This window comes from Schistocerca gregaria, chromosome 2 (genome assembly GCF_023897955.1).
Source record: "Schistocerca gregaria isolate iqSchGreg1 chromosome 2, iqSchGreg1.2, whole genome shotgun sequence".
Classification (NCBI taxonomy): Eukaryota; Metazoa; Arthropoda; class Insecta; order Orthoptera; family Acrididae; genus Schistocerca; species Schistocerca gregaria.
This window is the reverse complement of record NC_064921.1, coordinates 411465140-411488645: the sequence shown is the minus strand read 5'-3', so window position 1 is coordinate 411488645 and position 23506 is coordinate 411465140. Positions and strand designations below refer to the sequence as shown.

At 44.7% G+C, this 23506-nt stretch overlaps 1 protein-coding gene across 1 annotated transcript in view; it reads left to right on the top strand.

Moving 5' to 3' along the window:
- LOC126323215 (SET domain-containing protein SmydA-8-like) overlaps nucleotides 1-23506 on the top strand; it is a 111029-nt gene that overhangs the window by 48511 nt on the left and 39012 nt on the right. Inside the window, exons 4-5 of the mRNA XM_049994615.1 lie at nucleotides 12961-13236; nucleotides 19419-19589. Of these exons, the coding sequence (XP_049850572.1) occupies nucleotides 12961-13236; nucleotides 19419-19589 (447 nt within the window). The remainder of the gene's footprint in view (nucleotides 1-12960; nucleotides 13237-19418; nucleotides 19590-23506) is intronic.

Here is a 23506-nt window from a genome sequence, read left to right as displayed (position 1 = left end):
ATGAATAATGAAAAATGTGAAAGAGTACATTGTACAGAAAATGAAAAATTGGTATGTCTTCACCCAACTTCGCCTTTTCTTCATGTAGGTGTAAGATACAGTGAATCAAAAGCACCGGGAGTTTCAGAGGGTCCCACCGCGTACCTGAGTGGCTGTCCGTCATTGGCTACCGCTAGCGTCTGCCGCTTCCAGATGGGAACGCCAATTCCGCGAGCCACCGCGTCAAGGCGGAAAACGTTTGCCGCTGCCGCTGCCGCACGCCGCGCTGTAATGGGAACCGGCCTTTATATGCAAGCACTATCCCTAGCGGTGCGAGGGAAATGATGAAAATGTTCAAATGTGTGTAAAATCTTATGGGACTTAACTGCTAAGGTCATCAGTCCCTAAGCTTACACACTACTTAACCTAAATTATCCTAAAGACAAGCACACACCCATGCCCGAGGGAGCACTCGAACCTCCGCCAGGACCAGCTGCACAGTACATGACTGCAACGCCTTAGGCCGGGGAAATGATAGCCTCGAGTAAGCGATAGTCACACAGTGACGATCCGGCCCAGTTGCCCGGATAGCGTGGAAGGTGGCAAACCGAGTTCAGGGAAACGAAATGCCCTATTTGGATTACGTAAATTAGGATGTGTATAAGACACCGTATGGCTCTAATAAAGTACAGCTGCCAACGGATACCAGTGTGGGCTGTAATTACTGTCTGCAGGCCGGGGTGACCGAGCGGTTCTAGGCGCTACAGTCTGGAACCGCGCTTCCGCTACGGTCGCAGGTTCGAATGCTGCCTCGGACATGGATGTGTGTGATGTGCTTAGTTTAGTTAGGTTTAAGTAATTGTACGTTCTAGGGGACTGCTGACCTCAGCAGTTAAGTCCCATAGTCCTCAGAGGCAGTAGAACCATTTTGCAATTACTGTATGCAACGAAAATTAGTTGACATATTAACGCGTTAACGTGGACCGATTTCTGCTATAAAAAAGTTAGTTCCAGTTTTGGCCACAAACTGTAAATCTGACGCTGCGGAAAAGGAATGTAGAAATGTTTCTTTATGTAATGCATTAGGAACGGGGCACTGGCAGGAAAGGAAAAAAAAGTTAGAAATTCATAATGTTGTATTTATTATTATCCAATCCTTCACAAAAAACGGTTAAAATGGTTCTGAGAACTATAGGACTTAACATCTCAGGTCATCAGTCCCACCGGCCGGGGTGGCCGAGCGGTTCTAGGTGCTACAGTCCGGAACCGCGCGACCGCTACGGTCGCAGGTTCGAATCTTGCATCGGGCATGGATGTGTGTGATTTCCTTAGGTTAGTTAGATTTAAGTAATTCTACGTTCTAGGGGACTGATGACCTCAGAAGTTAAGTCGCATAGTGCTCAGAGCCATTTGAACTATTGTACTCGAGAACTGGCAAATGTGATGAACTGTGATCTTTCCACCATCGTGTGACGTTTGCATGCAATGCGGACGGTTCAAAAATCGGTTGTATGGTACCGCAAGCTCTAAGCCAAAATGACAAAAATCAGCGTTAGTCATACGTGCATTTCAGCGTGGTCGTTATCAATTGGCTGAATTGACTGTGAACAATATTGTCTTTAAGCTAATATAAAGAAAAGAAAGAAGTGGGTCAGATCAATCAAAGCAGCAACTCCCGATATAAAGTCCTGTGCGCGTCCACAAAAGATAACGCTGTGCATCTGGTGGAAAGGCGACGATGTGGTGTGCTATGAACTGCTTCCCCGATGCGTAACCGTGACTAATGACATTTATTGTCAACAAATGGGGTGCCTTGGAGACGCAATCCAAAAACCTCCAACCAGAAGTGATTCTACTACAAGATTACGCTCACTCGCATTTCGCTTGCCTGGCAAAAAACACTATACAGGAGTTGAGTTGGGAAATAGTTTCCGCACCCACCTTATTCAGCTGATCGTTCGCTCTCAGATTTCACCTTTCCCGCTCTCAAAAGAACAACCCTCAAGAAACTCCCTTCCCGGATGTAAATGCGCTCCGAAAAAGGTTCAACGAGTTATTAGCCTCAAAGCTGTTGACTTATAAAGTCGAGGAATCGAAAAGCCACCACAGCCTTGACAGACTGTTGTAAATGCCGAAGGAGAATTTGTTATTGATGACTAAAGTCTCTGATACATATATCTTCTGTGTTCAAACTTACGGAAAAAAGCTACGAATGTATGCACCAATCTAATATAACCACACAGTAAATTTTCTCATAAACTTTGCAGTCAAAAGTTTTGAAATCTAAGAGACCATAGTTACAATCCGTGTGTACCTGCTGTAGTTATATGAGCTTAGTACTCTCTCTTACAAGGAAAGATATAACTTTTTCTCTCTGCTTGATTTTTTCTTCTAAACATCAGTCCTATTTTCCTGACAGTGTTAAAACATCCCCATTCGTATTAAAAATAACGTCATGTGGTTAAAAATAATATTTGGGTCTATCGAGTAGAAACTTAGAATATGTAACTTTACTATTGAAAAAATAAATCTATGGACTATGAAGTACAAAGTTGTTATATAAAAAAATTGCCAGCAGCATAGCTTGCACCATCAGGGACCTCTTCATCTTCCAATTACAGTTTTCCCTTGGCACTTCTTCTAGTTTAACTTGCATCCGTATTGTACAACTTCAGCTTGTTTTCTGAATTTCTCAGTCTCTCACTACCCATATTTCCTACCGCCTGACCATGCGACAGCTCACGCCTTCACATTTACTACTGTAGCGTTGATTGAAAGCAGCAATGAGATTGTACAGCCCAAAGGGTTCAGTGTACATGCCCACAAACACCTGGGTAAGCAAGCGCAAACAATATTGTTCGCAGACCCGTCTGTATTTTGTGTCCTACCATTCAGACATTTTCGAAGTAGATCAGTGTCTGCCAAGCCTTCGAAAACCGGCTTTTCTGCTTGCATAAAAGCAATAGGAAGGCTATCTCGATGATTATATTTTCACCAGTTACTAAATCCTTATTGTACTTCCTCTATCTATCCATACCTGCCAGGCGTTGCCCATGACAAGTATGAAAATACACTACCCACACAGCTTCCTTCATTGCTTCTACACTGTGAGTATTTGCCTAATTGCTAAACTATAATAATCTTAAAATCTCTCTATAGCTGACGTTGTCAGTCAATCCTTGTCACCAATTGCTCTCCCACTGTTGAGACAAATTTTGTCTCGCGTCCATTTACGTTTTTGAAGATGGTCCCCCAGCCTCTTCTGCACATGCTTAAAACACTCAGTTTTCTTTATTTCTGCCCTACCCTCATATGGTTTGGATGGCACAACTTCATTGCAGGCTTTACTTTCTCCATCGCCTGAGTTACTGATGCACCGTACATCATAACATAGCTGAGAGAGATGAAAAACTTTCTTCAGTCCTGCCGCTTCCCTGGCTCTATTTGCGCCTCTGCAATTTGCTGTACAATTGTCTAAACGAAGCTGCTTTTGTCTTGCTGGACGCCTATAAAATTGGGCCATAACAGCAACATCAATCACTTTGCCTATGTCCACACTTGTGGCTGTGACGCAACCATTTTTGAAGTGTGGCCTCGCTTTTGTCAAGTGCTTGTGTCTCTTTCATTGCTAAAGTCTATACCAGTCTATATTTTCTAATACTGCTTTCTCTGCTGCAACCTTCGTACATTCATTGGAAACAACTTCAGCTGCAGAAACTGAGATAGAGGGAGCTTGTTTGAACTTGAGACATATAAATATTACGAAAACAAACGTTCCGTACGAAAAAAATAATATTCTAGGTGAAAATTTAGTATTAATAATGGGGAAGTCTGTCTGCACTACAAATGGCTATCCCATGACCATTCCTCCTTCGTGGGCGGAGTTAACTTTGTATTTTCAAATCGAAACCGTCCAGTTTTCTTGTATATTCAGATTATACGCCAAAAAGTATGTACGGATTATTCAAACCCTTGTTTACCATTCGTGATAGATGGAACTGTTTTTGCAGTATATATTTCATTTACGATGAAAATGTAAACCTTTGTGTTCTAACGGTTGAAACTGATGTTCAAACCTCACTTGATTATTGCAAATGTGATTGTACCTTACTGTACAAATAATAAGGCTAGACATTGGCATATCTGGCAAATAAGCAACCTGTATGGTAACATAGTTTTCTGTTCCCTATGGACTGACTGTGCTGAGTCGCCAAACCATCGGAATGCTTGATTTCGGTGACCGCCCTCAGGGTGATCGATTCCGGTGTTTGTTTCGACAGCCGCAACCCTCGCGGCTATGGCGGAATACAAGCCACAACCACCGTAGTAAGGTAAAATGTCCATGAAATGACAGCGCCATGCTCACCTGTCATGGATACTCGCCGAAATCAAGCACCCCAATAGCGTGGGAGGCAAGGCGCCTCACCGAAATCAAGCACCCGATGGGCACAGAAAACTGTTGCATTCACGTCGTTGTTCCATAGTTTCTAGCCAGACACTGAAACGGCTAACAAAACTGTACTGTACAATTAAATTTGCAACACTCAAGCAAATTTCGAACATAAATATCAACTGTTAGAACAAAAGGGTTTATATTTATATCGTAAATGAAATGTAGAATCAGATTAATCTGATCTTAATCGGAAAAATAGGCACACTTGATATTTTTCGATTACAGTGCCATCAACCACGAATGGGAAACAATGGTTTGAGTAAGCCGTACGTATTTTTTCGTGTAAAATCCCAAAATGCAATAAAAATGGGAATTTCCCATTTGAAAATACGAAGCTGACCCCGCCCACGCAGGAAAGGTGGTTAGGAGGTGGCCAGTTGTAACACAGGCAGATTGCCCCCTTCACTAATATTAAATTTTCATCTAAAACGTTTTTTTCGTACAATGCGTCGTTTTCGACGATTTAGGTATCTCAAATTAAAACAAATATTCTGTACAAGTGTACATTTTTACTCCACATAACATATAACCAGCTGTTTTTCCTTTCCCAACGGAACAGTAGGACATGAATCACTTGAATTGTAGAATTTGCTGATACTGTCAGTTGCAGTATGACACGAAGAAAAATGACTGAGACTGTATTTACAATATTTACAAATTAACTGTAGCTCTGCAGCTGCTCCTGTATGTTTCTTTAGTTCGAGTTTCATACTTTCACTCTTACATTGTCTGCACAATATTTAGTTTTATAACTGGTTGTTTGGTAAAATTTTTTGTTGTTCTTCAGTAACATTCTCTTCGCCCATGCTAAAAGTTACTCTTTGTTAGTTTTCCAGATTTGTTTTTAGTTACGATTAGTTTCAGCAATATCTCTGCGCTCCGCGCCCATGTGACTTGTTCATTTCCCATTTCTCTTCGAACACACCATTTTATTCAGCAACTGGGTCTCTCTGGAGATGGCCAGCGAGATGGGCTGTGTGCGCGTGCAGCCATTTCTGGCCAAAAAAGTGTCTTGTGTTCAGTCTCCAGGCAGCTGGAAGTATGTTTGGTCCAAACATTACAACATCTACAATTTTAAAATATAGATTACTCACACTTTCACATCCTTGAATATCAATAATGGCACTCCAATCGTCTATATAATGGCTACATAACACTGTACAGCAGATATTTCTTGCTCCTAGTCTGGCGTTCCTCTTATTTGATAATACTAGCAGGAAACTTGGGTCTACATGCTACGCTGTCGACATTTAAGGTGCTGATGAATTAACGAGGAAGAAGGTTCATAGTGAAATTCATTTACTTCATTGAAAGTACAAATTGAAATCATAACAAGCAAATATTATTGTAACCAACAGCCCTTAAAGGGACAAAAGGGACAAAAGACGTTACATAAGCATTTCTGAAAATAGCTAATCCATTATCTTAAAACCAAAAACATGTAAAATTCTGCATACCTTAAATTGCGAAATCCCCTCCCTCTCCGATTAAAATTAATACGAACTTCGGCGTGCTGGTATAATTGTAGGTCGTCAGCTTCCCTTCATCAGTACAAAGAAATTCAGCCAAAGTTGCAAATTTCACTTTTTTGTAACCTGTATGTGCTGTAACTGTTGGTTTGCACATTTTTGACATGGTTCTTGAATTTTCTGAAACATCATTTTTGACTACGTTACGATGATTTGAAAACGGGTCTCTGCCCGAAACTAGCCATCTAGTAAATAAGAGAAAGTGAAATTTACAACTTTGGCTATTTTTTCGTTGTACTGATTAAAACTAATAAACTGTCAAAGGTGAGACCGCCGTAAAATAACCAAATATAACCTTATTTCACATTACTAAAACATCTATTAGCTAATGCTTACAACTACATACATAAGACACCAATACAACGAACTGTGAGTTACTCAGTGTATTTTTAACTGCTCAGGCGGTGCATCCCATAAAATTCCATAATCCTGTCTCTGTGTGAGAACGTTTTCGAACATACCGTGCGTTGAATTTATCAAGAACCAGTAATCCTTCAGTCGTAATACTGATAACTTCGCCCTCCCAGCTCTCTTTTCCAACAGGACAGATCGAAGATTCTTACACAAGAACTCAATACGACGCGTGCTCAGTACAGGACTCTACTAAAGCACCTCACTTGCAGTATCGTTAGCCAGAGTTTCAGAAACCGTGAAACCGCCCGGCACTGCCCCACCGGATACTGTTGGTGGCATTCACGAGCTCACTTAGCGAACGGAACACTTCCCCCAGTCTGGCGTTACTCGCCACAGCGCGGGAAGCCGCTTTCCCCTGTTGTCACTCGGTGGCTCCTTTGCCAACTGCCACACTACTCCGCGGCTCCGCCTCTGAAGAAAAATGCGCTGCATACTAACCGCCGGAAAAATCCCAGTCGATTCGCAGAATCGTGCCAACCGATACATTACTGCCTGCCGCAGACTCCAGTTTCTGAGCGCTTTATTAAAGGTCTGGCTCAGGTGAAACGTCCATTAATAGGGGATGTAATGCCTAAAACCCCAGAAATTTCGCAATGGATATTTTATCAAACTGTCTATTTGTAGGCCAAAATATGCATCCGAGTATCTATTAGACAAAGCTCTTCCTCTGCGTTGTTTTAGTGGTAATGCTCGTTTCACAACACTTCCCGCAAACGTGACTTCATTCTGAGGACATACGCAATATCGACAACCGCATAATCGTCTCTTGACTTTGTGACAAGGAAGAATATGAATGATATTGCTCCTCGATTCATTCGCAGCAACTCAAGCTGTCATCTTAGGTTTCTGCCTAACCGCACACTCGGTAGTCGCCACATATTCGAACATAAAGAATCAAATATTTATGGAAGAAATAATACGAATTTTACTGCAGCTCGTTTCAGTCGCAACATTTAAAGCTGTACTGTTAGGTTCCTAGAAGAAAATACCCGAAATATTTGTGACAAGGCAGTTTTAACTGCACCTCTGCGAGCACAGATATGACGTCCGTAGAGCATGGTCACATGAAAATATTAAAATCTGGCTCAAATGTCCTCAAATCCTCGAATCGTTTTGTGGATGCTGCATCCAGATTATTGAGAGACTGAACAAATGATGCAATGAGGTCATTATTAATATTAGCTGCGAATCGCGTCACATTAGGAAAATGTGTGAAACTACGATCCTGGAACTGACCTCCCATATCTCCAGTTTCATTTGCACTGTGCAAAATTTGGAAAATATACTTACAATTAACTGACCTTTTCCCTGCAACGAAGCATTGACATTGTTCAAATGAGTTTTTATGTTGGTAAGAAATGCTAGGTTAACAATCCATCGAGGGTTAGAAAGCTCAGGAGCGGACCTTCCTTTCATATCCATAAAAATATATACATGTTCAACCAAAAGGAAACGTTTAAGGGTTTTACCGCTACTCAGCCATATTATCTGACGAAGATAGGTTATATCACTGAAGTGAAATTCCCTTGAATACATTAACTTTCTAAACTGTCTTTGATTCAACCTGCAGATCTTATGAAATTTACAGTCCCAACAACGACATTCATAACCCTGTCAAATTACACAGTCTTCGCACAAAGTGCCTCCTGATCAAATACACAGTGCACTGAGTGCAACTACTGTCCTGGGCTCAGTTTAGTTTTTTGGCGTCCCACAAATCCCACGTTACAGCCAGCCATATTTCGAGCGCCACCAGCGGCGACGGAAACGAGCTTATTCCAGGGCAGATTCAGCTTCGTAACAGCATGTTGAACAGCATTAAGTACGAGTACGCCGGTACAAGTTTCTCTCATGGGGTCTAAATTAAGAAGCTCTTCTGCGATGTTTAAATCTATATCCACCCCTCGGACGAATATAGGCAATTGTGCTGTATCAGTAACGTCGGTAGTTTCACCAAGTCACAGAGGATGTGCAAAGAATTGTTGTCCTCTCACCGTTAGCTGTCGTTCAGCATCTGCACTAAGGTCTTCTACATGGCGTGCGATTGTGTGTCTAGGCAGACATTTTGCATGAAATTTTACCGTTCTCAGAGGACATACGGATTCAGTACAAATTTCGAGGCAGTTTTTCACAGACGGCCCGGTGGAGAACGGTCGAAGTTCCTGAGCAATGAAATGGATAGTTATAAAGCTCGCCCTCACTGCACCGTCATTTGTAGCTTCAGATTCCTAGTCAGATAAATCCAGTTATATTACAACTTGAATAGCATTAACAGTTGATGTAAGATTGAGATAACCGAGTTTACCTCATTGCCGAAGGATTCTCTTAACATTGCAGTTAATTGCAGATGCTCGTCTTCCTGAACACTATTACACACGTCATAATGTTTGGAATTGCAGTGTCACTCAAGGTTATATTTTTTTCGTATAAGAGAATGTCGACAACCCAAACACGTAGCACTTTCTCTGGTATGCGCAAAAAGCCACTGCTGTTTCCACTGGAATTCTTGTTGCACGCAGTTTCCACTAGTACATGGTCTCTTCTTAGCTGAAACCATTCCCAAAGCACCAATTGTCACCGCAGCGAGCCAACAGATTTGTTTACTCGCCCAAGACTGACAACAACACGCGGCTACTCTGCCCGCTCGCCACTCGTGTACCAAGCGCGCGCCTTCTAGCCGGAGTGCCCGGTGTGAGGAAACCTAGTCTAGGGCGTGGAAACTAGTACGTGGCCCAAACAAAGGCAGGCTTCCTTCACTGATCAGCGTACGCTTCTCGCTCTTATCAGAAGTGAAAAAAGACTCCCTTTCCGCACTTTTTAAACTTATTGCAGGCCCTACAAACGGGACGTGTAGCTCCTTGTGCCAGCGAAGCCGATCCGGGAGAGAAATCGATACTTACGTATCTATTTATACCACTGTTATGCCTTCATCCTGTCGCTCAACAACATTTTTCCAGATCTCCCTAACCTCGTTTCTCAGGCTACGGCCACAGCGAAAGCCCCTCGCTTGGCAACTAGGTATCTGGCTACTCGCCAGGTGCCAAGCGCTTGGGTGCTTGCTGGCCATTCGGAGCCAGTTGCCACAGGCGTGTTGCTCGCTCGTACTGTGGAAACGTCTCTTCCAATGCTGAATCAGAAAATGCTTCTAGCAGAAAATATTTGTCTGAAATATGAACTTTTGCGGAAAGTTCCATCGTGCCATCATGAGGCAGAGAAAATCCCTGACCCCGCCGGGAATCGAACCCGGGAACCCAGGCGCGGGAAGCGAGAACGCTACCGCGCGACCACGAGATGCGGGCCTGACAGAAGTGAACGTGGTGCATTCAATATGTACAAACAACTTCGGGAGTTGAAGGACACATTTTTTGGTGCAAAGTGAAGTCGTTCGACATCCTTCTCATGGCTATTATAGAAAAAATATAGGAACAAAATACTAATTACAGAACAAGTATATCACCCCCAGTATATCCGAGTGCAGCCGGAGAAGGTGATATTGCCGCAAGATATACGCACTTTTTTGAACGGTTTCAATTGAAAAAGAAAATACTAAATGACTCCCGAACATAGAGATTATAGAATTTTACAAAAAGGAAGCCTGCGAACAACAGATGAAAGTGCTACGCTGTTTTAAGACGTTCAGTGTCCGGAGATGCCAGACGTTCCTCAGACAGTTAACATAGCAGAGACACAAAGTAGAAACGGCGTTCCACCATGTATACCAGCATAGGCAACAACTCTTGGATATTGAGTTAAAAATCAAAAATTAAATACTGCAGCTAGACATTAACAGACTTTCAATTGCCGGCCGGGGTGGCCGAGCGGTTCTGGGCGCTACTGTCTGGAACCGCGCGACCGCTACGGTCGCAGGTTCGAGTACTGCCTCGGGCATGGATGTGTGTAATGTCCTTAGGTTAGTTAGGTTAAAGTAGTTCTAAGTTCTAGGGGACTGATGACCTCTGAAGTTAAGTCCAGTAGTGCTCAGAGCCATTTGAACCATTTTTAATACTCTCAATTGACGATTTTCTGTTGTTTCAGAGATGGTTTCCATACATGGCTGAGGAGCCATCTTTACAAAACCTTATACTGTGAAGCAAAATTCGAAAGGTAATTGTTGCAAAACGTTAGTGAGTTGTTTGAAAACTGCCGGTATTACTGTTTCGTCATCCATGGTAGAGAAGAAGCAAACGAAATGACATAATGTGCAGCATTTATCAGGTGAAGCTACTAGGTGACACGCCAGGATGAACCAACACCACCGTTCATCAAGCGACGCGCCAAACCGATGCCCACGAGAAAGACAGCCCGCGGCGCATACGTCACGAAGGTAGTCTTGAACTCGCTCAGTCAGCTCAGCTCAGCAGACAAAATGCGTTTCTAAACCTGTTATCTCGAAGCTGGGCGTGTAAGTACTAACGAGAATTGCATGTTCCACTGGAATCTGATTAACAGTACTACAGAAAAATTTAATTTAAGATCAATATTGGAAAAAATATAACCCCGCCATGAACCATGGACCTTACCGTTGGTGGGCAGGCTTGCGTGCCTCAGCGATTCAGATAGCCGTACCGTAGGTGCAACCACAACGGAGGGGTATCTGTTGAGAGGCCAGACAAACGTGTGGATCCTGAAGAGGGGCAGCAGCCTTTTCAGTAGTTGCAGGGGCAACAGTCTGGATGATTGACTGATCTGGCCTTGTAACACTAACCAAAACGGCCTTGCTGTGTTGGTACTGCGAACGGCTGAAAGCAAGGGGTAACTACGGCCGTATTTTTTCCCGAGGGCATGCAGCTTTACTGTATGGTTAAATGATGATGGCGTCCTCTTGGGTAAAATATTCCGGAGGTAAAATAGTCCGCCATTCGGATCTCCGGGCGGGACTATTCAAGAGGATGTCGTTATCAGGAGAAAGAAAACTGGCGTTCTACGGATCGGAGTTTGGAATGTCAGATCCCTTAATCGGGCAGGTAGGTTAGAAAATTTAAAAAGGGAAATGGATAGTTTAAAGTTAGATATAGTGGGAATTAGTGAAGTTTGGTGGCAGGACAAACAAGACTTCTGGTCAGGTGACTATAGGGTTATAAACACGAAGTCAAATAGGGGTAATGCAGGAGTAGGTTTAATAATGAATAGGAAAATAGGAATGCAATGGAGAGCTGCATCAAACCAGTCTCAGGACTGAAGACAACAACAACAACAACAACAACAACAACATTGGATATAAATGGTATAGCGGCTTGTTCATAGCATTTAGTCTCTTCTGCTTAACATTACTCATTACATGCTGGAAGTGGTGCCTTATGCAACTGATAATCATTTTAGCATGATTTTATTTTATGGTACGCCAGTACAGCCGTAACAAATTATAAGTAGGCCCATGGACCTCCCATCGTTATAGGACTAATAACAGTAAGATTCCATAATAGCGGACTCCAGTAGAAGATTCAGTTTTCGTTTGTACGGACGTGCCTAGTTACTAGTTAACAGGTGTAGAAACGTAGTTTGTGTTGTGCTGGCTGCACCGTGTTACGAGAGGAGGTCGAAATGCACGCGTTGTAGCTCACGTAGGCTGGCGCGAGGAGGGAAGAACTATACTGACGTGAGGTCTGGAACATGACAAGGAATGAGAATTCAGAAAGCGGACATAATTAGTTTGTTACTTAACTTTAATCCATTAATGATGAACGTCGCTCTTGACGGTACATGAGTCACAATATTATCTGTTCAGAAGACATAGTAACTGAATATGGCGCCTTGCTAGGTCGTAGCAAATGACGTAGCTGAAGGCTATGCTAAACTGTCGTTTCTGCAAATGAGAGCGTATTTAGGCAGTGAACCATCGCTAGAAAAGTCGGCTGTACAACTGGGGCAAGTGCTAGGGAGTCTCTCTAGACCTGCCGTGTGGCAGCGCTCGGTCTGCACTCACTGATAGTGGCGCCGGCCGAAGTGGCCGTGCGATTCTAAGCGTTTCAGTCTGGAACCTCGTGACCGCTACGGTCGCAGGTTCGAATCCTGCCTCGGGCATGGATGTGTGTGATGTCCTTAGGTTAGTTAGGTTTAAGTATTTCTAAGTTCTAGGGGACTGATTACCTCAGATGATAAGTCCCATAGTGCTCAGAGCCATTTGAACCATTTTGAACTGATAGTGGCGACACGCGGGTCCGACGTATACTAACGGACCGCGGCCAATTTAAAGGTTACCACCTACCAAGTGTGCTGTCTGGCGGTGACACCAGTTTGTCTACTGATTTGAGCGAGCGAGTTAGTGCAAGACTACCTTTGTGACGTACGCGCTGCTGCCAGTCTTTGTTGTAGGTCTCGGCCAAACGGTGTAGCTTAGTCACCTGGAGCTTGGTGCTGCTAGTCTCGTAAGTTGACAACTACTTGTTTAGGTGGGTAGTCGCTTGGTGACTCGTGAGGTACCTAGGCTCCAAGCGAGGCGCGTCCGGTGCGGATGTAGCATTTTTCATTTAAAAAAAAATGCGCTAGGGCGCCAAATGTAAGGGGACCGTCACCCTAGTTGGCCCCAATCCAAATACTGAGATTTACGAGGAAGAGGACAGCCCTAAATGTGTGTCTGTTGCGCAGGGAGTCTGGCGAGGTGTCTGAGTTCCTGCGGAAGAAGGTGCTGTGCGGCGAGGCTGGTCAGGCTGTGGAGGACGCGAGCGACGCGGCGATCCGGCGCGTGTGCGGCGTGCTGGACGTGAACGCGCTCGACATCACGCTGCCCGGCGGCGGCGAGGCCAGCGCGCTCTACCCCACCGCCTACCTGCTCGAGCACAGCTGCCTGCCCAACACCAGGCACACCTTCGACTTCCAGCGCGGCTGCCGGCTCACCGTGCGCGCCGCCAAGCTCATATCCAGGTACCGCTCCTCACCACACTCCTTCCAGATGCTCGTTTATTTCAGTCTCCGCCCAGGTGACTCAGGGTGGTCATCCTCGACTTTAGGGGTTGGGACTACTCCCCGTTTGGGGACACTGGGAAGCCGATTCCCACTTCTTAGATGTGCCTTACAGCTACGGGAAAACAACCAAACCTTTGTTTGGAATTAGAATAGTTTATTTTCAGAATTAAATTTTCACTCTGCAGATTAAAACTGTGTGCCAAACCGAGGTCTGTGCCGGTCGGTGTGGCCGAGCCGTTATAGGTGCTTCATTCCGGAGCCACGCTGCTGCTACTGTCGCAGTTTCGAATCCTGCCTCGGGCGTGGATGTGTGTGATGTCCTTAGGTTAGTTAAGTTTAAGAAGTTCTAAGTCTAGTGGACTGATGACCTCAGACGTTAAGCCCCATAGTGCTTAGAGCCATTTGAACCGAGACCCGTACTCGGGACCTTTGCCTTTGGCGGGCAAGTGCTTTACCAACTGAGCACCAAAGTACGACTCACGACCCGTCCTCCTTAGGTTAGTAAGCCGGCCGCGGTGGACGAGCGGTTCTAGGCGCTACAGTCTGGAACCGCGCGACCGCTACTGTCGCATTTTGAATCCCGCCTTGGGCGTGGATGTGTGTGATGTCCTTAGGTTAGTTAGGTTTAAGTAGTTCTAAGTTCTAGGGGACTGATGACCTCAGACGTTAAGTCCCATAGTGCTTAGAGCCATTTGAACCGAGATCCGCACTCGGGAACTTTGCCTTTGGCGGGCAAGTGCTTTACCAACCGAGCAGCGAAGTACAACTCACGACCTGTTCTCGCAGCTTTAATTCAGCCAGAACCTCGTCTTCTACCTTCCGAACTTCACAGAAGCTCTCCTGTCGACCTCACAGAACTGGCGGAATTAAAGTTGCGAGGACGGGTCCTGAGCTGTGCTTGGGTGGCTCAGTTGGAAAGGGCTGACCTTGTGGACCACCGTCTTAGATCCCTCGGCATTTACCACGCCTCACGCATCCCCCACATGGCACAAATGTTCCTGCTTCCGATTACCCCCGCACGCCGTATGTTGATGGCGATGGGAACCTTTGTCTGCACCGGGATGTTATTTAAAGTTCAATATTCCTCCCTTGCCCTCCACGGGAACGTGGTGGGCTTATTCCATGTGCCAGACAGAGTTACGGCACTTTTTGTTAGCTCCCAACTGAAACTCTGGCGTCGCTGCCCGACGAGCCTGACCGGATTGCTTTTGCATGAATAAGCGCCAGTCTCCATGTAAGCCCCAGTCACGTTAGCAGACATTCCACCCTCCTTTTATCAGTTTCGGTACTTCTTTCTTGAATGAAGTTACATCCTCTACTCCTTTCCCCTTCCACGTATACTCCAGACAAAATCTGTACACAACACATTACAAATGTGTCTAAACCGCAAACACATTGAGCACAAGTTTGCCCCGATCATATGGCGTCGTGTGTGGAAATCGGTAAATGCTGGTTATCTCGACACCAGCATCCACTCCACCTGGTATATTACCGTCAATGGCAAACAGGTCACCAGTTTCGTTTGCACCGCATCCGCCTCGCCGACACACCCCTCTACGTTCACTGTGGTGTAGAGGACACAAACGCTCATCTATTCTCATGTGGTCGGTCGTCAGACGTCTGGAAGCTCGCGCAGTGTATCTTGGCTTTCCTTAACCGACAGACACCTGCTCAGATAACTTTCTTGACGCTTTTATTCCCGGTTCTGTTTCATTACCCCCTAACAAAAACTAACGCTGTGAATTAGATACGCGGTCATAAGGTCCGTTTCCTTTTTGGCCCTGACGAGAAATCAGAACTATGTTATTGGACGTACCTCTCGATCGACACTGTGCACTTATTCGCAACCACAGATACAAGCAGTTCTTTTTCAATTTTCTAAGGAACGGTTTTCATGACCTGCCTTCCAGCTGGAACGTCCAAACCATGAGATGCTGATGCTTTTTTACCGACATGATGTTCTGAACGCACTACAAATGGAATCTCCATTAAAATTTCGAGAATACACGCTTAGATGTTCCGCCAGTGGGAAGGCGCTAGCGACTCCTGGAATTCTGGTACGTAGACTCATTTAATAAAGGAAATAAAAAAATAAACAAATCAAATAAAAATAAATAAATAAGAGAAATAAAAATATACATACAAAAAAGCAAAAAATAAATAAAACAAACTAAAGAGGTAAACAAAAGCTCTCACTCAACTACTTTCATTTTCATCGCTACTCTATATGTTCTTCCCCCCTACTTTCTTCCATTCCTACATCCTTGTAGTAATAGGTTGGTTGTTTTCGGTTTAGGCGTAGGTAGGCGCCAACGCCTGAAGAGGTGCATTTTTCTTTTTTTGGTTTGTTAGGACACAAGTGACGGTGGCAGGTAGATTTTTTTCGTAGTTTCTATTTCCTGTCCAGGGGCGCAAAAAAAAAGTGGTAGAGCATTATATGCGTACGCAAAAAAGTAAGCAGGAGATACCGAGCCAAAGAAAAAGGTAGTAAAGTCCTTGCCGCGAAAGGTAAAGGTTCCAAGTTCGAGCCTCAGTCCTGCACACAGTTTTAATCTGCTAACAACTTCCATAGTATATTTCGTCGGTGAGATTACTAATAAGATAGAGGGCGAGGAACTGAGAGTGGAAACTGCCAATAGGGGAAGAGAAACAAAAAAACCAAAATAATTTTATTCGGCTCGACGTCAGTGCTGCGGTTAACGGAAAAAAATAAATCCTCACAATTTTAATGCCAGCGGGCTTAACACAAGTACATCAAACTTTATCACGAGCACCATCAGCACTAAAAGAATTTATAAAAGAAACGTGCACTGATGCACCCAATTTACAATAACCAGCTGGCCTCCGCCACCAAGTCTCGACGTGTGCTCTAACGGCTAAGATCACGGTACGTCGTTACAGCCATAATTAAAGACATTTTCCTGCCTTTTCATTCAAGTCCTCATTATTCTAATTAAAACGAAATTAAATAATAATTAACATCTGAAATATTTATCGTCTGTATAAAAAGCAGCGTCTATCAAAAAATTGTACTACCATCACTTTAAAATAAGAGGACATAGATGCTCATGTTTGCACTTTCATAAAAGGAACAAACAATGACTAAATAAGTCATTGCAATTTCATTCGCATTCGCTGATCTGATGAGTTTTAATCTTAGTAGTAGCACTGTATTTTGTATATAGTCGTATGGGACAGTTAAAGAGAAAACGTTTAATTATAATCTGATTTTGTCCTTAGAGTTTTCTTTCCAATTATTTAAAGATGAAAGTTCAGAACTATTACATAACGCAGAATATTTAAACACGGACGCTTTTCGTTTGGGTGTAGTGTTTAATTCCAGTGGCCAAATAGGGCAGTAAAATTTTTCATTCATTAAATACGACAGAACCTGCAATCACTTTCCTTTATTCAGAAGTCCGATCGTCATTTCAAACTTTAATAGTCATACAGTTTAAGTCAAAATTAATGTGGTCACAGAATTAAACCAAACAAATTGTTTCCAAGCAATCTGTTGCCGTTGCTATTCTGAAAGTAACAGTTAAGAAATGCATTAGATCTTTCAATAATTTAAAAATTTGATTAAAAACAGAATTCAGCGAATAAGTCAAGGATAATTTTTACGCCTCAGTTGTTATGCTTATCGTTGCCGCGAGTGAAGTAAATAACACGCAGTGATGTATTACATGCCAATTTAGACCTGAATTAATTGAATCACAATTGAAGACAGTAAGTAAAACTCAAATTAAAAGCGTTGACGATAAAGTAATTCTGCATTTTTACAGGGTGTTTAGCAGGCCGTACACATTTAGTAAAGCCTTTGGAAAAATTCTCCTAAAACATGAAAATAGGTGAAACAAGTACAATGACAAAAATATGAAAGCAGAGAATTTAGGGCTACTCATAAAACATCCTTAACAGAGCTTAGCTATAAATGCAACAAAAACTTTAAGAATTCTAAATATACATGTATAAATCGATAAAGGCTGATAATATTAAGCAAAAGATCAACATTTAAGGGCCGTAGAAGAGGCAGTAATTAATGTTCATATCGAAACACAGAGTCAAATATGTTGCCATGCACTGAAAGAGCGGTGGAAACTTCACAAGTGAAAGTGTTTTATTTTAACATGTTTATCACCACGTTAAAGTTTCTTCGTTTCTCTGCTCGCAGTTCAGTGAACGACAAAGGAAACTGCTAGATTTCGACGGAGTTGCCATAGGTCTGCCACTAGCCTGACCCTTTAGACAACAGCATTTCAGACCGAAGTCTCCTCAGATGCAGTACAACAAGTGCGTTTCCTCTGACGGACCAGAAGGTCGAAAACTTTCAGGCCAAGGTCTCCTCAGATGTAGTATATTAAGGGCGTCTTCACCATCAAAGCATTTGAGTCACGGTTGGCAGTATTTTTGTAGCTAGTAAGACTTAAAACCACTAAGCAAAGAACTCACTGAGAGCGGGACCACACACTAGCGTTCTTAAATCGGGCAGGCGGAGCACCTACGGACTCCAGCAGGACACTACAGCACTCGTTGCTAGGTGACAACGTACAAAGATGCAACAGAGGGAAGACCTCTAATGATGGTATTTTCGCTAGCTGACAAACGGCTCGATAATCCTGTCCATCAAAAATATATGTGTATGTACACACGGCTAATTTAGAAACACCTAAATTCGGTTGGTGGCGAAGCGTCGTGGCATTTATGATCAAGACACCTTTTACCATGGCCAGTCCATCACCTCCCGACTGATCACGTACACAAGTTGGTCCAGAGTGCAACAAGCCTGTAGAAAAGCCACGATCCCAGTGTATTCAATAGGGCATATATCAGATGATTTGGTAGGAGTTACATGAAGACCCTGGCGTTCGTGGATTGTTCATCGCAAGAGGAACTTAATCATCCTGTATGGCGTCGTAACGTTTTGGAAGGAATTCAACGCTTCGAGCAACTGAGGCGGAAAAAAAACTTATAAGCGTAGTGCTGGGATACAAGCAACGCTACACAGCCAGTCGCTACCAGAACGAATGTGCGCCAACAGTGTGGAAAAATCTCTAACTCCAGCGTTGGCCTCTACAGTCACTTAAGATCCCCTAGATATTGAGTTTCGAAGAAGACAATCATACACGTCAGTGAGTGATAGTTCAAAATGGTTGAAATGGGTCTGAGCACTATGGGACTTAACTTCTAAGGTCATCAGTCCCCTAGAACTTAGAACTACTTAAACCTTGCTAACCTAAGGACATCACACACATCCATGCCAGAGGCAGGATTCGAACCTGCGACCGTAGCGGTCGCGCGGTTCCAGATTGTAGCGCCTAGAACCGCTCGGCCACTCCGGCCGGCCGAGTGATAGTCCCATAATCGTGGGTGAGTAGCATTTGCTATTTCTCTTCGGTGGTGTACCGTGTACTCACACAAACCTTCAACTGAAAACGGTTGATTGAATAACCAGTGCGTACTTTACTTGTATTTTCATCTGTTTACTGTCCAATCTCACAGGCGGACGAGTTACATTATCCTAGGTACCCGCATTGTGGGATGGTACAGGAGATACAGGAGAGTCAAAATCGATTTTGTGCTACCTTTGTAATAACACAATGTTTACCTGAGTGGTACACGGGCATACATTTTTGATCAGGTCTTGAGGAGAGGAAGAGGATTACCGAATAAAAACTTATAGGATGCCATCTAAACGAAGACTTTCTGCTGTTTATATTTTCATAACCAATAAAATTGCAAGGAAAGTAAAAATGCTATCATTTGCTTGTGACATTTTCTTATTTCGGTTTTGGACAAAAGTCTTTTGGGTTGATCAAGACAGATGTGACACCTTGTGTGTAGCAAATTTTAGTCAGATTACCCCAGGCATCCCAGAGTTATGCTTGCATGACACCACTTTCCCACTGACTACTTACGAGTAGTAATGGCAGGTGAGTCTTCCCATGTACTAAGTTCTAAGATACTATGTGAAAAGCGTATAATTTTGAGATTTTTTTCAGCTGTTCAGAACCATGCACGCGAGCGCGCGCACACACGCACACGCACACGCGCACACACACACACACACACACACACACACACACCATATGATGCAAAGTGTTTTGAGCGTGAGGTAATCGTGTGCGTTGTCTCCGCAGGGGTGAGCACATCTCGACGATGTACACGCACGCGCTGTGGGGCACGCAGGCGCGGCGCGAGCACCTGCGCGCCACCAAGTACTTCGACTGCCGCTGCCCGCGCTGCGCCGACCCCACCGAGCTGGGCACACACCTCAGCGCCATGCGCTGCCTCGGCACGCTCACCGAGAGGTAACCGCACAGTGCGCTCAGCACTCGCTCGCTTTACTTGCTTCGGCATGGAGGATGTTAAAACTGCTGCCGGTTGAAAAACTCGTTACCAACAATGTACTTGCGACCATGTCCCAGTGCAGCCGTATAGGGGCCCAGACAGCTATGATTAGCGCACTAATTTGGGAGCGTTCTCATAAGCATACTGTAGTTGTATCTGGTATACACAAGTTGCACATATTCCTCGCGGTGGAGGCCCATGTTCCTATTAAAACCATCCACCCCCCACAGTCCCATTCTCCTTCCGCGGTCTGTGCACCTCCCCCGCGAATCCCGCCGCCTCTATCGCTCCTTCCTGCGCACTCGTGACAGGGATACACTCCAACGCCACTGGCAAATGCAGCGACACGTACGGAACCTTATTACAGCACAGAAACGCCTGGACTGGCGGCAGACCTGTACACGACTCAACGCCACCCTTCTCTATCAATTCCTCCAAGTACTGGTCCGCCTTCAATTGCCTTATTGGTTCCTACTCCACACCCCATTACCCCCTTCTCCATAGCGACCGTCCCCTTCCTGACAACCTCAGTAAGTCTAACCACTTTGTTTCCCACCTTTCTCAAGTCTTCTCCATCCTTGATGGCCCTCATTTTGATTATTCTATTTTCCCCACCATCATGGAATGTGCCGATACCTCGGTCGCTCCACTCGCTTCAAGTCTCCAGTATTTGGGGCAGTTGCCCCCCTATGACAGTACATTACATTAAACGTATCCTCGAGTGAAAACGCAACGCACCTCCTGGTCACGACTGTGTCACCTGTAGAGAAACCTCCTTCTCCTTCCTGACTGTTTTTGCCAATCTCTTCAACATCATACTTTTTACCGGCTTCTACCCCGACCTGTTGAAGACTTCCCGCTTCGTCTTGTTCTTCAAACCCAACAAACCCCTTTCCATCGCCTCTCCCTATCGTCTCATCTGCCTCACCTCCATCTTCAGTAACGTCTTTGAATCCTTCGCATCCATCCTCTCCTGTTGTATCCATCAGCGCCTTAATCAACACCATCTCCTCCCCCTTACTCAGGTGACTTCCAACCATCCTTCCCCACCGAATGGCCGGCCGCGGTGGTATTGCGGTTCTAGGCGCGCAGTCCGGAACCGTGCGACTGCTACAGTCGCAGGTTCGAATCCTGCCTCGGGCATGGATGTGTGTGATGTCCTTAGGTTAGTTAGGTTTAAGTAGTTCTAAGTTCTAGGGGATTGATGACCACAGCAGTTGAGTCCCAAAGTGCTCAGAGCCATTTTTGAACCCACCAAACACCAACTCCTTAACCTTGTCCACCTTCTCTCCCTCCAGCTTCACTCCCATCACTGTGCCATTTTTGTTTCCCTCGACTTCCAAAATTCCTATGACCACGTATGGCATACAAGTCTCCTCTTTAAACTCCAAACCTACGCCCTGCCGTTCAGTTTTGTTCATCTGGTTGCTTGCTTCCTCTCACACATCCTTCCTATGTCAACCTCCACAACACCAATTCCATATCTATTATCCCACTGCTGGTGTCCCCTAGAGCTCCGTCCTCTCCCCTCTCCTCTATCTCCTGTACACTGCTGATATGCCCAAGACACTCTCCTGTCCACCTCCCCACCTCCTCCAGTATGCTGATGATACCGCCTTCCTGGCTCTCTATCCTACCCTTCAACCATACCAATGCACCCTCCAAACCCACCTTCACCAGTTCACCATTTGGTGTAACCAGTGGTTTCCTCATATCAACCCCTCCAAAACCCAGGCAATCATCATAGGACACACCACCCACTCCTTCCATCTCTAAGATTTCTATCTCACCATTTATGGTTGTCACTTCCAGCTCACCCCCACCCTGAGATACCTTGGCCTCACCCTCGATCGTCACCTCACCTGGACCCCCTCCTCTTCTGACCATCCAGCAGAAAGCCCATTCCCACCTCTGCCTTCTGAAATTCCTGTCTGACTGGTCATGGGGATTGCACCTTCCATCATTCTCCACACCATTCTCCCTAATCCGTCCTATCATGTGTTATGCAAGTGTTGCCTGGATCTCTGCCCACCTTCCCCCTCCACTTTTACAAGGCCCTCCAAATACTCGAACACCACGTACTCCACCTTGCCTTCTGTATCCACCTTCCTTCCCTCACACAACTCCTGTATGACCTCATCCATTTCCCCCACCTCCTCCTTTTGCTCCAACATCTTCACATACTTTACACTGTCTGCATGCTTGATTCCCCCACCCCCTGGTTTCCTCCTTTCTGTCCATACCTCTCCCATTGCTGCACCTCTATCGCTGTATCCCTCCCTCTCTCCACCTCCACACCCTCCATCTCCTTCATCAGGGCTATTTCCAGCACCTCCCCCTCCCAGATCTACCCTTCCTTCAAATTGTAACCTGGCCTTGTTCCCCCCTCCCCAGGGCCCCCCCTTTTCCTCTTCCCTCCTTCTCCCAGAGCGAATTTTCCTCTTTCCCTCCATAAGTCCCTGCACCCTCTCCTCGGCTGATTTCCTCTCCCGTCCCTATCCTCCCCGGCCCTCCTTCACCGCGCCCCCAACTTCATCCCCCTTTCTCTCCCCTCCTCTCCCTTGTCCCTCCCCCCCCCCCCCCCCAGCAGATCCTCCCAGGTTTTTATTTTCAGTGTGCTCTTTTAGTGCTGTTTTGGTGCCATTATACACAGTCATCTATTGATGTGATTTTAATTGTGTGTTCGACCTGTTTACCATCCGTGATTGTTCCCTGCTATGCCGTCCGTCACATGCCTGTTTCAATCGTCCTGTGACTTCTTACAATCTGGCCGTACTTTGCCCGGTGAATTTTAATCCAATGTGTATTTTTTGTGTAAAATACTTTTTTTTAGATTTTTACCTCTGTTTTACAGTCACCACTTTGTATGCTTTGTTTGCTTATGTGTCCGCCTTTTTTGTTTCTATATACTTTATATTGATTTAAATGTCTTCCTGTTTGCTTCTGTCTCTTGGCTGAAGAGCAGGGCTTTTGCCTATGATGGAATGGAAATCACAACAAAGGAAAAAAAAGTTGCTCGGAGCGATCTGATATTTTGTAAATATTTGGCAGCCAGGATCGTGTGTTCTAATCGCTTGAGGCACTGACATTGTTGTTACAATTTTGTGTCTCAACGAATATTTAATAACTAATGTAATGGTTCACTTATGCGAACTATTGACCAAGCGTTTAAGCGCCCGTCGACACTTATGCTGCGTGCCCGTTCATCATTTCCTGATGTGATGTAGCTATGACGGCTCCATTGACGAAATCGCCTACGTTCTTGGGTACACTGTCCAGTTAGCCACATATTCCATAGAGCATTTTAACGATGACGTTGTCGAAAAGATGTGGAACTAGTCAGTTCTTAGGATATGTATACATTATTAGTGTTAAGATGGTGGTGGTGGTGGTTAGTGTTTAACGTCCCGTCGACAACGAGGTCACTAGAGACGGAGCGCAAGCTCGGGTGAGGGAAGGATTGGGAAGGAAATCGGCCGCGCCCTTTCAAAGGAACCATCCCGGCATTTGCCTGAAACGATTTAGGGAAATCACGGAAAACCTAAATCAGGATGGCCGGAGACGGGGTTGAACCGTCGTCCTCCCGAACGCGAGTCCAGTGTGCTAACCACTGCGCCACCTCGCTCGGTATTATTAGTGTTAAGATTAATGAACACATTATCATTTTACTCCTACTCACGTAACTACATTTAAAAAAAAGCTTTTTTTAGCTCACTCCCGATTTTTAAGCAGTAATTCGTCAGTAACAGAAAGAGTAGCCCAGGAGAAATGATTTTAAAATATATGTAAAACTTGCTTCCCTACGTCTCAGGCATTTATGTTACTGCGCAAATGATAAAAAAAAAATTATTACTGCATGCTGAAATATCTCTGAGCC